The sequence below is a fragment of the Primulina eburnea genome, chromosome 3 (assembly GCF_022965805.1).
Source record: "Primulina eburnea isolate SZY01 chromosome 3, ASM2296580v1, whole genome shotgun sequence".
Classification (NCBI taxonomy): Eukaryota; Viridiplantae; Streptophyta; class Magnoliopsida; order Lamiales; family Gesneriaceae; genus Primulina; species Primulina eburnea.
This window is the reverse complement of record NC_133103.1, coordinates 5,075,436-5,090,084: the sequence shown is the minus strand read 5'-3', so window position 1 is coordinate 5,090,084 and position 14,649 is coordinate 5,075,436. Positions and strand designations below refer to the sequence as shown.

The window sequence follows — 14,649 nt, the reverse complement described above, 5'->3', positions numbered from 1 at the left end:
CGGTAAGGCCCAACATAAGGGAATAAGGACGATGTGAGGATGTTATGGGTTCGTGTCTATACAACTTGGGCCTAACCGGGTATTTAGTTCTGGGCCTAAGGCAATTAGGAAAATGGGTCTACATATTTATAAATTCGTTAATTATGTACATTTTTTATTTTTATTTTATTTTTATTATTATTATTTTTTTATTGGATATTTATGAAGGGAAAACCTATCAATTAAAATAAATAGTTAAAACATTATTTAATAAAATGATTTTTCATTGTCCAAACTTTAAACTAATAGATATAATTTTGGAAGATATATTTTTTTATTCTCAACCAATAGGTCGGACCCTCAGACTGTCAGACATTCCATACACACAATAGCACACATTTTCACGTGCAAAGAATGGCTCGCGAACAGTTGAATCTTTGTGGCTCTTTGCGATGTTATTAGTTTGCAACATGAACGCAGGTCTTGTAAGGGGTCAAGAAGATGGAGCTGGTAGTGAAAGGAAAGCTTTGGTGCCTGCCTTGTTCATTTTTGGTGACTCTCTGGTGGATAGGGCGGCTCCACGGGGAGTTTTTCCAACCGTTAACTCCATTGGTAAATGGAAACCAACATTTCAGTGATGTAAAACAAAAAATCTCTTGTATTCAACCTGGTTTGTTTCTTACCTGCAATCTGCATGCAGATGAATTTCTTGGACTGCCACTGATTCCTCCATATCCTGAGGCATCTGGGGATCAAATGAGATATGGGGTTAATTATGCCTCTGCAACTGGCGCCAACTGCTGGTATCCTTGATGACACGGGAAGAAATTTTGTAAGTAATGTCAAAATAATTTGATGATGCATGATACTTGGGCACATGTTTTTTTGTTCCAACAACCTCGTACGTATGACCGTGTAACAATGTCTGTTTGTCACCTTTTACACCAACAGGACACAGGTTGGCCGGTTTCTTTTTTAATCAGCAAATTAAAAATTTTGAGAGCACTAAAGATCAAATCACCGGTACCCTCGGTGTACCAGATGTGTCGCAATCTGTGGCCAAATTCATTTGCTTTATATAGGATGGCAGCAATGATTATTTAAACAATTACCTCATGCCCAATTATACAACCAACTATCAATCCAGGTGCTCAACAATATGCTGATCTCTTGTCTCAACAGTACTCCCAACAAGTCACTTTGAGATACTTAGATACACTGTCATAATCGTATGTGACACATTTATACAGGGCACGTAGTCGGTCATCTTTTCTATGGTGAGCAAAATTTCTTTCGAATATATAACGATAAAAATATGAAATATAATATAAAATATAAATAAATTCTATGTAAATTGCATCATTGCGATTCTCTTGGACCAAGTTTATTCAAAAAAAAAACTAACCAACTTAGTCAGAACAAATACTTATTCTTTGAATAAATACATAATATGAGTTATGATCCATGAATACTTGCCGCTTGGGCTTGTTGGGTATTTTGGCAAGAAATGAACAAAATTTAAATTTTATGGGTCATGACTATCTACATGGGCTAAGTATATTACGTCATGAATACTTGCAACTTGTACTTATTGGGTATTTTGATTAAAAAACAAAATTTAAATTTATAGGTCATGATTATGTATATGAACAAGGTATATTAAAAGAACTGGGCAATAGTATGTCGGGAATTGGTCCTCCACTGCATATATACTTGTATTTTCTTGAGTTTTTTTTTTAAAATAATTGCAGAGACTGCACAATCTTGGAGCCAGGATGGGGTGTATTCCAGGCATTCTTGCTCAGAGTAGCAACGGTATATGCTCAGAAGAAGTTAACCAGCTTGTGCTTCCCTTCAATATCAACACAAAGGCCATGATCAACAATCTCAGCGCTAATCTAACTGGTTCAAGATTTTCTTACACCGATATTGGCAAGATGTTTCAAGATCTTCTTGCAAATGGCGGAACATGTGGTGCTTTGAGATCTTCATTTTCTCTCTCATTTAATCAAGATTTCAATATTTTGTATTCGCTTTTACACTCTTATTGTATAGGATTCAGTGAGGTGAATCGTGGGTGCTGCGGCATTGGGAGGAACAGAGGTTAAATCACTTGCCTACCATTCCAGACCGTAAACAGTTCATAATCTGGGACGCTTTCCACCCCGCGGAAGCGGTGAACATATTGTTTGGACAGAGAGCTTTCGATGGGAATACTGTGTTTGCTTATCCAATCAACATACAGCAGCTAGCCAGTCTTTGATCTCATCAATTGACATTTTTTTCTTTTCTTTTCTTCGTGATTCCCTGAATTCACGAGTTTGAACTTTCTAGAGGGAGCAGATGCAGTAGGGGAAATACATCAAAGAAAATCTGTTTATTTTGTGTTCTTGTAATTGATCTGTTGTCTTTTTAGATATATCTTTGCAGCTGACGAAGAAGGATGTTAAACTGAATTTTAGAAAGTCTAAAAGCTAGTAATGCCAAAAGAACTACGATTAAAACATTTATTATTAAAAAATACTGAGACAAATGTAGGATTGCACATATTTAATAACCAATAAAAAGTGCCTTAGAGGACTTTGTAATAGAAAAGTGAAAATTACATAAGAGGATTAGCTATTAAAATAATAGAAGATGACCATTTAAATTCTAGAGCATGACTAATTGCTGTATATTAATGGGATAAGCATATGATTTGGAGGTAGAAGAGTAGGCTTGCTTAGCTAGCAAAACATTGGCAGCTTCAGTAGGATGAAATGCATCCCAAAACAAGTGATTGCGCCGGTTTTCACATGGAATTTGGAATGGAAGGCATGTTATCTGCCCGTTGTTTCTTCCCACCCCGCAACATCCCCTGTCCAGCACTTCAAATCCTGTCAAACAAACATTAGGACTAAGTTTTTAAACAAAAGATAATTTCATACTGTCATACGTATATGCATACCATAAAATCTTGCATTCAAGGCTAAATCTCGGCCGCTTTGATATGAATCCAGGTATACAAATTTCGCCCCAGGAAGCAGGCCATTATTAAATCTATCAACCAGCCGTTTCAGTCCTGAGTTGAAAAGTGAAATAGCATTGTTTATCTCTTCATTGCACCGGCTTCCATTACCGTTGTATCGTGCTAATTGATAAGGTATACACCCTATTGCCCCGACTGCAGTCACAAGCACTTTACGTGCTCCTAAGTTGTATATTTCTGTTAATTGTTTGGAATAATCCTGGATTAGGGAAGCAGCATAACCTTTGGGGGTGTATTCATAACTTGTTGAGTAGTAATCCCGCATGAAATAGTTGTTGAGATAATCATTGCTTCCCAACCCACAGTAAATTATGCATTTGCTTAGGTAATAGGCGAGTGCATTGCTATCTCCTACAAAATACCTACTCAACTGCATCACGGTCCTTTGAAAGTTTTCAATCTGTTGGTTCATTGACATGTGAGCACCCAAATTGTTTCCTGTTTCATCACGAATTCCCGAAGCACCTGATGCATAGTTGGCTCCCTGAAGTAACGCTCGCCCACGAACCTCGGTATAGGGCTGAATGTAGTTCGGAAAGCCTAATATCTGAGCTGAAAACATAAAGAAATGCATAAGGGCTATCTTAAAAATAAGAGATGATCACCTGAAAAAGACTGTGATAAAAAGAACCTAGAGCATCGACGAATGTACGGCCATTTGTGAAGCGTCCGGTTGTGCCTTGTGGGAAATCAATGCCATATGGTCTGTAATTCGCCCTGGCAAGAGTGAATAATCCATTGTTATTGCCATTGTCTACCAATGAGTCACCAAATATAAACAGTGCTGGCACTTGCTGATAATTAGGTTGCGACATAGTTGTTGAAGACAAGAAACTTAACACAACCCACATAACAATTTTAATGAGATTTGCCATTTTAGATACTTTTTCACTGATCATTGCCTTACACACAGTGAAGATTTGAGTATTTTTCAAGTTTGAAATGTGGATCATTTTATAGCGCAATTCTAAGAACTGATTTTAATTGGGTTCATGAGACGAAATCAATAAAGTTGGTATTTGTTGGGCTCCAACTCTTTTTAGCTGTAATTCACGACTGATTTTGTAATTGCCAAAGCAACGGTGGCAATGGCTTATATCCCGTGAGACCTATGTCAACAAGGTGTCATGTACCATGAAAATCGATGCTATTAATTCACGACACCAGACTTTTGTTCCACTTGGGAAAATATTTCGAGAAAAAAAAGTAGGCTGAATCATGATTTTGGGTTTGGCAGTTGAGAGTTATGTTCTGATCAGGGACTTCGGTTCAATCTTTCCACACACACACACATATACACACGGATATTAATGTATATGTGCATTTAAAAATGTTAAGAAAAAGAAAGAAAAATGAGATGTGCAGCCGCACATATTCTATTCATGTCAAAAAATACTACATTGCGCTGGATCCAACATCTGAGATCTGATCACCACAAAACCATGACAACTGTGCCGGGAGGGGAGAAACAAAATAAATCGAACTGATGCGAAATGACATATTGATAAAATTTATGCCGATATACTTCGGCAACCTTGATAGAACTGATTCTGCCAAACCAGGGCCTAATAAATCTCTCATCAAATACATCAATGTTATCTGAGTTCAAAAGTCATCGAACTTTTCGAACCTTTTCTTCTTGACCTAACCAAAGTGATTTCTGAGCATCTGCTATACCATCTGGATCTGCGCAAACAATAGGCAAATAAATAAGGAGAGATTATGTTTGTGCGCCACACACCACACAAAAAGAAATAATGAAAAAATTTCCAGAAGCACAACTTTCTTCCTTTTAAACATCCAGCACTCTTAACTGCTTACTAGGATATGGATAGTAGAATGGAAGACAAATTAACACCAATTCACGTCTGGGTACTAGCGACAGAAGAGAACAAGTTTTATAACCTCAGACACTAATATTTCATTACATGTCTCCTTCCTGATGATGTGTTACGTTTGAACTGCACGCCTCTGGCTAAAGTTTAGCCTTCAAAGATTATTAAATTTCATAAAATGGGCAAAAGTGAAGTAACAACGATCCCTTTTTATGAAATATAAGACTCCCGTCACACAAGCTGCGGGAAGTTAGGAGATGAAGGAAATAGAATACATCATTTTGTCTTCTTCATCAAAATTTCATGGAAGCACACAATGGTACCTGACTATATTCAAACTTACCAAAGAACTGTGTGAAGATCCTTGTGAAAAAGGTCAAATTGCGAGAAACATTGTATGCTACCGAAGGAGGAAGCGGTTTTACGACTGTGTCAACGCTAAAAACATGCTGAAGGAACTGCAGAGATGAGCGATGTCTTAGAGCTATACTTTGTTTGCATAATCTAAGTCATAGCACAACATAATATACCAGGTCATATCTACAGGCACGAAGACTTGTTTTAGAACAAAGCTTCACAAATTATGAAGAGAAAAATATGTCGATGATCAATACATCAGGGCCAGCAATTCAGCAACACACTACATACATTCCAATTCTTGAAAGAAAACCCGAATCTTTGGAATAATATGCCTAGGGTCAAAAGGCCTACCATATTTTTCACGAGCTTAATAGTCACTTCAGCATCCACAAGCTGCTTATAAAGTTTTAAAGCCCCAGGAAACTAAATAATTTCAGCAGTGAATCTGAAGATCTAAAATCAAGAAACAGTTTACAGAGAAAACTCCAAGGTGTACCTCATGCCTCAAAGATTGTAACTTTTTCCATACAATATCCTCCCGAAACAACATCATCTAACATTGATAATTAAAAGAGCTCACGATAACCAACCATAAAAATCTTCTCAAGGCCTGCAAACATACACACACACACACAGACGCACGCACACATGTGCATACCATATAAACATCATATAAGTAAAAACGAACTGGTCAGGGAATTTACCTGGAAGTTTCGTTGGAAGCTGTACCGAAGCTCGGGATCGATTTCAGAGAGGGAATTTTCTCCAATACCATCTGTTTCAGAGTAGTAAACCTTCTTGCCTGGGACATGCATAGTGGGTATTGTACCTGGCTCTGACGACACCTTCAGCCTCGCTTCTTGAAATTTGTCATCGCCATCTTCTGGGGCATCTCTCCAAGGCGCCGACTTGAGCAACTCTTTTTCGTTTTCCCCATTGTTGAACTGATTGAGGTTTTCTGTTCATGCAAGAAGTGTCGACGAATAAAATATGAAAGGGCCTATGCTATTGCTACGTTGCCGGTTTGGATAGAGCGATGGATAATACGACGTAGTCTCATCTTCTTTAAATATGGCCCCTATATTTTGTGGTGAATCCAAAACTTCCCACCAATTCATTATAAAATTCTTTCTAATTAGTTATTTCTATATGCCATTCATTAATTTAATCAGCTTCATTATCTTTTTAAAAAAATGATGATGATGCTAAATATATTTTAAAAAAACAAATTAATAATATTAATAAAATTGGGGTAGACAAATTTTTGTTAAATGAAACTAATTGACATAACGAATTAAATTAATAAAAAAGATGTTCAAATAAATTTAGGCAAAAACTTGTACGAGACGGTTTCACGGGTCGTATTTTATGAGACGGATCTCTTATTTGGTTTATCCATGAAAAAATATTAATTTTTATGCTAAGAGTATTATCTTTATTGTGAATATCAGTGAGTTGATCCGTCTCACAGATAATGATTCGTGAGACCGTCTCACAAGAAACCTACTCAATAATTTATTAGTTTTGGCTTGGGTTGTTTATATAAAAATTGTGTTAATTTAGCACACCTGGACTTCAAATTTTTATTCATTTTTATTAAAATATTCAAATAAAAATTGGCATTTTTAAATTTTTTTTCCAAAAAGTTGCTTACTATTAGTATAAACCAAAACAATAGATATTAAATTGATTCTATTTGTTTGTTGTTAAACTGTTTCACAATAATTTTAATTTTTGATTACAAATCGATTAACTTTATATGAAATTTTGTTTATTTTTAAAATATTAGACATTATTAATATTATTATTAATAAAATTATGACGAAAAAGAGTGTTTTTTTAGCCGAAAGGGCATGACTAAGACTCGAAGCCAGAGATGACGCAGAGCTCCTCGGAAACAGCGTTCCAGGTTGATCAAAGGGTACACTATGCTGCTCAACCTCAGCGAACCGGAGTCGTCAAGTATGTGGGGCCCTTAGAGGGCTACTCCGGCACGTGGAGGTCGGAGTAGAGTGGGATGCCGACCGCGACGGCAAGCACAACGGATCTCATAATGGCATACCTTACTTCACCGCCAGGGGCCATAACACTGCGTCCTTCCTCCGCCGGCATAATCTCAGCGCCGGGGTTTCCCTCTTGGAAGCACTCCAAACTCGCTATCAAACTGCCTCCGCTAAAGAAGAAGAAGGTATTAGATTTCGTACATTGTTTCGATTTGAAGTTAGTGTTTTGTGCGATGTTCATGTATCACCATGAATGCAGTAGTTAACGCCATGAACATATCGACTTGGTTGAGTTGGCAGTGAATGTGAGGCTTCGTGGCTACTAGTAGATATAGGAATTTATCTATCACGTTTGAACGATTGTAAAGTTAAGTCTTAAGTGTTGCTCGTGTTTTTTGTTTTACAGAAGTTCTATCTGTGATTTTTTAGTCCAGCTGCGTAGTGAAGTTTTCAAGGTCATTTGTGTTGCTTCTTTTACTGTTTGTATGTCAGAATATTGGCAAACACTTTCGTCTGTTTGTATTATCCTTGTTCAGATGAGATGTACGTCCTCTCTGCAAGAAACAATAGAGTGTCCGTCAAGCTTCTGGGGAAAGAGAAAATTCAAGATAAGATGAGTAGATTCGAGAACCTGACAAGCGCGTCATTATCTCATTTGGGGGTTAGGTTTCCTGGATCCCCTGACCATGTCAGTTCGGTGCTACCTAGTAAGTTGACTGACTTTCTTTCCCAGTGGATCTACATTTTCCAGTGTTGTTTCTTTCTTTTAAATTCAAATCTGGAACTCGTGTTTGATCTTACCGTTTATCAGACCCTTCCTGTTTCATTTATCTGAGTACCTGTCTGCAGTTATATTCTTAAGTATTACACTCATCTGTGATGTTGTTCGTATCCCACGAATTCTCAAATGTTTCTATTGCAGATCTGAAGGAGCTTGACTTGACTGGAAACTTGATTGATAGATGGGAAGTAAGTGTTTCTTGCTTGAATACAATGTATCAATTTATTAAGCTTCAGCTGCCATTTTGTATATGTAGAGAATTTTGGTAGTATCCCTATTTTTACATTCTTAAAATATGTGGGCATTATGTTTATTGAAACAATCAAGCTACATTATTATTAGAGTTACTGACATGATGACACTTCTGGTTGGAATGATGCATCACCTTCTGATGCAATGTTTATTTTGTTTAATTTATTTACAATGTGGTAGGAGTATAATAAAGGTCAATTTTCTTCCATTTGATTTTGCTCGCAGGATCTAAGCATCATCAATGAATGGCTGCCTTCTCTCGAAGCCCTTAATCTCTCCAATAATTCACTATCCATTGTTATAACGACCATACCCCAGCTAACGAACATCCGAATTTCAGTTTTGAACCGTACTGGTGTGATCTGGAAGCAGGTGGAGGCTTGTGTTTCTTGTTGCGACATTATTTCAGTTTCTTTATCAAAATCAGAGGGTAATTTTAAAGCAGGTTTTGTTTAATATGGCAGGTTGAAATTCTGAAGGATTCACTGCAGAATGTCGAAGAACTGCATCTAACGGGAAATAAATTACGAGAATAACGGTAAGTGCTTATTACATAATGATCTCTGGAGTTGAATTCTGACTTATGTTATTTGTTTAGTGATTGTATGTGTAATTTCTGACAACTATTTTCAATCATGAACATGTGACTGGCTTACCGGCTGAATGCTTGATAAAAACTTGTGCTATACAGAAAGGAAAGAGCACCTTCCCGCTGTATATTTATTTTCTACGTTGTTTTAGTGATTTGTTATGCTATATCATCATTGCGCTTGCATTTAGTTTGGAACAGCTATTTTTGAGCAACAATGAGTTGGATCGCATATGGTATCCTGATTGTGGTGGTTATTTCAAGAGTTTGCGTGGCCTTCTTCTGGGTAATGTTCCAGTACATTGCAATATTATTTTTCGTACTTACTACTGTCACTCTTGAGGACTCATCTAGAATGTTACTTGTTTCAGCAAGTAACAATATTGAAGACCTAGGATCTGTTGATTCACTTAATTCATTCCCTAGCTTGATGGTGAGCATTAAACTCGGGTACTGTTTGAGATATCTTTAATACTTCTGTACATGATCGGGCAGTAAAGGGATTAAACGGTGAATGCTATTATCCTAGCCTGCATCTTTTAGTTGGCTTTGGTCATGAACTGTTTTGGGAATAGCAAAGAAGGAAAACTGTTACACAAGTTGGTTGGAGTGATGTGTATTCACAGCACGACGGTAAAACTGCTTTTATTGGTTTTAGGTCTGGTTTCAGACAAACGTCGGAATAAAATATAGTCTTTCGATCTCGTCTGAATCTTACATGATTAATTATTTTAACAAGGAGGCCTCAGGTTCATCTCCAGTAATTTGGCTGTCAAGTAACAGGATAGCTAAAAATCTAGTCTAAAGAATGTAAATTTCAAATACTCCGTCCTGATACTCTGAAAGAACTAGATGTGCCTCTCAGATGATACAATAGAAAACAAATTCAGTCTCATATTATATGTGCGTGATAAATTCTTGCTTTACTTTGCCAACTTTTGTGGTGATCATTTACTGTATGAATGAACCTTTTTTATATGATTGATAATATCCAAGTGTTGCATGATAGAGACTTTTTTTTATGTAGGATGTTGGGCTTTCTGGTAATCCGGTTGCAGATATGGGAAAGGTGGCATGCCCAGATTTGTTTTTATTGCACGTTTAAGAAAAGTTAAAATATTTAATGGCCGTGAGGTAAGTTCAAGATAATTTCTAATTTATTTATGGTGATTGTGAGGTCATACTGCTTTCCAGTTAACGTATTTCTGATATTCTTTCCGTTATCGCAGATTAGCCCTCGAGAACGGGACTCTGAAATTCGTATTGCTTTTTCTTCAGAATGCTAGCCGAAATGCATACATACCATGTTTTTCACACAAGGGTCAGAAAATATATCTTTTTAAATTTTCCTTCACAAAATGCTTGTTCAAACTGTCGTTTGTCAGAAAGTATCATTAAAAACTATTCTGGAAAACCTTAACTGCTGGAAAAGTGGCTAGTTATCGTAACGTAATGGGCATTGAGTGCATGCTGCTGTTTGGTTGGTCGTATTAACTTGTCAATGAGAGGCTTATTTGATAAATTTGGTTCATCCCCTGTTACCATCATAATTTATATCCATGCTGATAATGTTGAAAATTTTCCTGCAGATATGTCCGCATGGTCATGTTGAAGTGTCATGGAAGTCCGGAAGAATTAGAAGGTTCCACCTCTTCTTTTTATGGTATGATGGTCAGATACCTATCTACTTTGGTGTATAAAGACCATTGGTGTCACCATATGAAATACATGTTATATTATTGACATGATTTGTAGTATACAGTGTGTCTTAGTACTATGTTAATGCATTCCTCGTATGCATTGGTAAACAGGTTTACTGAGCTTAAAAGTACTCTGGGAATTGAGGATGAAAAACAATCAATAGGTGCATCAGGCAATCAAAAAATGGTTTCAGGATTAATTTGTATGAACTTTGTTTTGGATTAGCTTTCACTCCCATTTTCTATTATTCTGGAATGATATTATTTTGTTGTAATAATCTAGACTTGTCCATGCAGCGATTTCTTTGAGATGCATTGGAGCTTCTATGGGTGAAAAACCCGTCCTTGTGAAAAAGTTACCAGCAACTACAACGGTTATGCATCTACCTGCCATATCCCAAAGCTGATTATTTTGATGGCCTTTTTCAAATATAAATGCGTCAACATGGTTGCGTAGGTTGGAAAGCTTAAGAATTTGTGTGAGAGTTTCTTCAAGTTAAAATCGGTGAAGCCCGTCTTGTTTCTCCAAGAAGGGGCGGATATCTTCTTTTCCTTCACCAGACTTTCTCCGAATCTCGTTACTTTCTTGACCACTGCAATTTCTATCCTCGTGGTTTTATTTCACAGGGTTCTCCTTTACCTACATTGCTTAATGATGACATGAAATCTCTCATGGAGCTTGGGACTGGTAACGAATCCACCATTCTTGTAGATGAAGAGCCCTGATGTCAGCATTCATCTCAAATTGTGAATATCCGAGTGACATGCATATATGTCAACTCACTCCGATCTTCTATTTCATTTTTTAACCATTTCTTTACTTTTCTTTTGTAAATCTGACTCACGTTGTATACTGAATTATGTTGGAGTCCTGTGCCATCAAATGGGTTAGCTTCTTCTGTGACAAATTGACAATACGACTATGCTGTATTACTTCGCAAAATCTGTAACTAATACATGTAGCGAAAACTACTGCTGGCCTTTATTCTGCAGTAACGATGATTTAGCAACAGCAAACATGCACGTATGGACGAAGACAAACTGAAGGTGTTCGTGTCGATCTTATTCGACACGCCGGATTGTCAATTTTCTTCACGCCTACGAGTGGATGCCTCCCTCAAACTAAATTCTATTTTCTCGATCGAGGATGCGATGTTATGCACGTGATGAGTCACGGTAGATTGAACAACTTTAGGTGAGATCAACTCTGGTGTTTCCATGACTTTCAACATGGAACTTGCCACAAAGTTAATCTGAGAACACAGAAAACATCAATTAACAGAAGTTTGTAACACTGCAATTGGGGATTCGTAAGTCGGACCGAGTGGCTTAAGTTTCTATTTACTATTTATTTGACAGTCGGAATTGAGGGTTTACCGATTCCGATGACTTCTGAAGCAACGCCTTAGTCAGGGGCAGAATGCAGAACCTTCGAAATGGAAAACGGGAGAGAAATTAGTAAAGGAGGGAAGCCTATAAATCGCAGATCTTTGAGGAAGAAATGAAACGCATACATCCCGCGGCCACCGGATAAGGCTTCTTCCGACGGCTCTTTCCATTCATCAAACCTACATCCGATCCAATTCAATTTTCAAATTCAGAAAAATGGATAAGAATGGAAGCATGATGCTTACACCCAACCGTAGCGGCGGTCGAACAAGAGGCGTTTGTCTTTCTTCTCCATTCCTGCGTGTGGTCTCCTTCATTTTCTCATTGACAAATAATAAATAATTGACGGGACTTCAATCTATTAAGCGCGACATAAGCGAAACCCTAAAGTCGCGTTTGTACACCGCGTGGAGTAAAATGAGCCTGGAAGTCGTATGAGAATAATATATACGCATTTTCTCGTTGGGAAAGAAGAAAATGAGAAAAACAAGTTAGACTTAATTTCATCAAGTGAAAAATTAAAATTAATAGTATTTTAAACTCTGTTTTGAAAAAGCAGGCATAAAACCGAGGGTAAACGTGACTAGAATATAGTCTATAAATGTTATTAAATTATACACGTGAGAAATATTTGTGATATGAAAAAAAAATGAAGGGTCTGTAACAAGAAACATTTATATCATACTTTCATTATTTATTACACCAAATTAAAACCAAGGGTATACTTTTTTAGGTCAGGCAGGCTGGCACTCTATGAAGTGTTTGTTCTTGTCGGCACAATAGTCATAGACCATGTAATTCCTCCTCACATGTCCAATAAGAAATAATTTTTGAGCATCACTGAGTTGCCAATATCTCGGCGCATTCCAATAATACTTTGGAGAATTGCATTCCTGGGCATTAGAAGGGTCATGCTCGCATGCATCGATCCCGAATCCGCGATAGTTGGCCGAAAAAGGTCCTTGGCTCCAATCAACTGGTCCTTGCCAAGCTGTACAATTCCATATGCTTGTTTCTACGTGCATCGGATCTGATGGATAATTCGATCCTATCTCTGCCTTCAAGTTCTTGTACACCCTTATTGGTATTTTGTCCACAAAGAAGGCTATTTGGTGTTGGTTCCATAGTATCTCATAGATGTGAAAATCCTCCGTTGGATCGAACCAAAGCGCAAATTGTTGCTCTCTACATCCGGAGTCATTTGCAAACACATTTGTACTTAAAATGAATTGCTTCCCATCGCCTCCCAAGAACTCGATATCGACCTCATCGTGACGGTCTCCAATTCGTTGGCCGATTGGCACCGCAGTCAGCTGCAATGATATACCATGCATATATGTATCAAAGCCTATATATTCATCAGTTTTTCTTCATGATCATACGCAGATATTGCATTTACTACATGTATTTATCGATACATACGTAGAAAGTTGTGAGTACTCCTTTGTCCTTTTTGTCTGGCATCTTCATCTTCATTCTAAAAATTCCAGAACCATATTTCTTCTTTGAATTGAATCCCGCTCCTGCAACACACTGCAATGCGATGAGATGCATGGACTGAAATTCATCAATATATTTATCGCGTTTTGTTTGTAAACAGACTATGAAATTAGGTGAAAACCCGAGTGTTCGTCTAACAAAAGTTGAACTTGTTTTCCATGGTCAAGAATGGTAAGATGGTTGCCTCCCCAAGTTGGAGAGTAATTCACGCCAAAAGGAACTGTTTCATCCATGCTAATTGCTAATGGAATATTATTCAAACTAAGAATGAACAAAATGGCACCCAACACAGGAACATTCCTACCATAATTGTTTATGAAATTCCCCATTAAATTATGCAATGTAACAAAAAACAATATATATCATGTGGATATGTGCTCCGAGCGATGCATGGGCAACTGATTTCTATAATGATTTTCACTAATAAACCTGCAATGCATATATATGTTTTCACTAATAAACCTGAATTTCGTTGGTGACAGGAGTGGTGGTATTTATACATGTAAGGACGACAGAGGCTATACATGGTCAAAGATATCATGCAATAATGGGCGACTGATTTCTATAATGATTTCTTAATTAACTTGAAGATATAAGTAATCACTATGATATTTACCTACAGTCGATTAATTAGCACAATCAAATGAATCAAACTCTCAAAAGAAGCTTAATGTTGGTCAAGATTAACCATATCAGACGCAAATTCGCGATATAATTACATATAAACCTGAATTTCGTTGGTGGCAGATATAGTGGTGTTTATACATATTGCATCGTTTTGTTTATGAGATGAGATAAATGAATGACGTAGGTGTTGTATATCCCAGGATTGGTATTGGATTACACCCAATTTGTATTAATAGTCGAGCAATATCCTATGAGCCTGTTATAAATATATATATCTCAGTACAAACTACAAAGCATCATCTCACAATCTCAACTTGATAATTTTTTTAACCCAGTGAAAGGTTACATAGATGTCCTGGTGTCCATGCAGAGAAGTCGACATGAAATTTACTTCAAAAAACTTGTTAAAACAATGTCCATCTTAAGAATTAATTATTCGAATATTATTATAATTTTTACAAAACTTATAATTTAAATACGTAAAAATTGAGATATCAAATATTATTTTAAGAATTTGTGTTTCGACCAAAACTTATCATTAAATAATCAATCAAAACATAAATATTTTTTTTTGACCAGGAGAGTGGCCCATTGGTTTTCACTTGT

General features: G+C 36.9%; 4 protein-coding genes and 2 pseudogenes across 5 annotated transcripts; 2 read left to right on the top strand and 4 right to left on the bottom strand.

Annotated features, from left to right (window-relative positions):
• Positions 1–449: 449 nt before the first annotated feature.
• Positions 450–2,337, top strand: LOC140828673 (GDSL esterase/lipase At1g71691-like; annotated as a pseudogene).
• Positions 2,338–2,514: 177 nt separating this feature from the next.
• LOC140825631 (GDSL esterase/lipase At1g33811-like) lies at positions 2,515–4,237 on the bottom strand. The gene is made up of 3 exons (XM_073187526.1): positions 3,639–4,237; positions 2,927–3,559; positions 2,515–2,855 (listed from the first exon to the last, which is right to left on the bottom strand). The coding sequence occupies exons 1-3, from the start codon at positions 3,958–3,960 to the stop codon at positions 2,632–2,634; spliced, it is 1,179 nt and encodes a 392-aa protein (XP_073043627.1). The 5' UTR covers positions 3,961–4,237; the 3' UTR covers positions 2,515–2,631.
• Positions 4,238–4,370: 133 nt separating this feature from the next.
• LOC140828672 (uncharacterized) lies at positions 4,371–6,320 on the bottom strand. The gene is made up of 4 exons (XM_073191597.1): positions 6,218–6,320; positions 5,907–6,160; positions 5,186–5,300; positions 4,371–4,693 (listed from the first exon to the last, which is right to left on the bottom strand). The coding sequence occupies exons 1-4, from the start codon at positions 6,318–6,320 to the stop codon at positions 4,620–4,622; spliced, it is 546 nt and encodes a 181-aa protein (XP_073047698.1). The 3' UTR covers positions 4,371–4,619.
• A 711-nt stretch (positions 6,321–7,031) lies between these two features.
• On the top strand, positions 7,032–11,257 carry LOC140828671 (tubulin-folding cofactor E-like; annotated as a pseudogene).
• A 178-nt stretch (positions 11,258–11,435) lies between these two features.
• LOC140825633 (uncharacterized) lies at positions 11,436–12,306 on the bottom strand. 2 transcript variants are annotated; one of them, XM_073187529.1, is made up of 4 exons: positions 12,162–12,306; positions 12,042–12,095; positions 11,905–11,956; positions 11,436–11,780 (listed from the first exon to the last, which is right to left on the bottom strand). In XM_073187529.1, exons 1-4 carry the CDS (start codon positions 12,209–12,211, stop codon positions 11,610–11,612), a joined length of 327 nt encoding a protein of 108 aa, XP_073043630.1. In that variant the 5' UTR covers positions 12,212–12,306; the 3' UTR covers positions 11,436–11,609. The 2 variants fall into 2 exon arrangements, with proteins under 2 accessions (XP_073043630.1, XP_073043629.1); XM_073187528.1 differs by having other exon boundaries at positions 12,169–12,248.
• A 288-nt stretch (positions 12,307–12,594) lies between these two features.
• On the bottom strand, positions 12,595–13,772 carry LOC140825632 (xyloglucan endotransglucosylase/hydrolase protein 2-like). Its single transcript, XM_073187527.1, has 3 exons — positions 13,538–13,772; positions 13,339–13,439; positions 12,595–13,229 (listed from the first exon to the last, which is right to left on the bottom strand). The coding sequence occupies exons 1-3, from the start codon at positions 13,743–13,745 to the stop codon at positions 12,651–12,653; spliced, it is 888 nt and encodes a 295-aa protein (XP_073043628.1). The 5' UTR covers positions 13,746–13,772; the 3' UTR covers positions 12,595–12,650.
• Positions 13,773–14,649: the final 877 nt, after the last annotated feature.

What these genes read in the sequence shown, in the direction of transcription:
- LOC140825631 (XM_073187526.1), bottom strand. Translation starts at nt 3,960, where the DNA reads ATGATCCACATTTCAAACTTGAAAAATACTCAAATCTTCACTGTGTGT. An exon ending in TACATTCGTCGATGCTCTAG is followed by an intron (nt 3,560 to 3,638) that starts GTTCTTTTTATC and finishes TTATGTTTTCAG; the next exon opens with CTCAGATATTAGGCTTTCCG. An exon ending in CTTGAATGCAAGATTTTATG is followed by an intron (nt 2,856 to 2,926) that starts GTATGCATATAC and finishes TTTGTTTGACAG; the next exon opens with GATTTGAAGTGCTGGACAGG.
- LOC140828672 (XM_073191597.1), bottom strand. Translation starts at nt 6,320, where the DNA reads ATGAATTGGTGGGAAGTTTTGGATTCACCACAAAATATAGGGGCCATA. An exon ending in GCTCTATCCAAACCGGCAAC is followed by an intron (nt 6,161 to 6,217) that starts GTAGCAATAGCA and finishes TTGCATGAACAG; the next exon opens with AAAACCTCAATCAGTTCAAC. An exon ending in GCTTCCAACGAAACTTCCAG is followed by an intron (nt 5,301 to 5,906) that starts GTAAATTCCCTG and finishes TCATCTCTGCAG; the next exon opens with TTCCTTCAGCATGTTTTTAG.
- LOC140825633 (XM_073187528.1), bottom strand. Translation starts at nt 12,233, where the DNA reads ATGAAGGAGACCACACGCAGGAATGGAGAAGAAAGACAAACGCCTCTT. An exon ending in TTATCCGGTGGCCGCGGGAT is followed by an intron (nt 11,957 to 12,041) that starts GTATGCGTTTCA and finishes TCCATTTCGAAG; the next exon opens with GTTCTGCATTCTGCCCCTGA. An exon ending in TTCAGAAGTCATCGGAATCG is followed by an intron (nt 11,781 to 11,904) that starts GTAAACCCTCAA and finishes CTGTGTTCTCAG; the next exon opens with ATTAACTTTGTGGCAAGTTC.
- LOC140825632 (XM_073187527.1), bottom strand. Translation starts at nt 13,745, where the DNA reads ATGGGGAATTTCATAAACAATTATGGTAGGAATGTTCCTGTGTTGGGT. An exon ending in TTTGTTAGACGAACACTCGG is followed by an intron (nt 13,440 to 13,537) that starts GTTTTCACCTAA and finishes AGTGTGTTGCAG; the next exon opens with GAGCGGGATTCAATTCAAAG. An exon ending in GAGTACTCACAACTTTCTAC is followed by an intron (nt 13,230 to 13,338) that starts GTATGTATCGAT and finishes ATATCATTGCAG; the next exon opens with CTGACTGCGGTGCCAATCGG.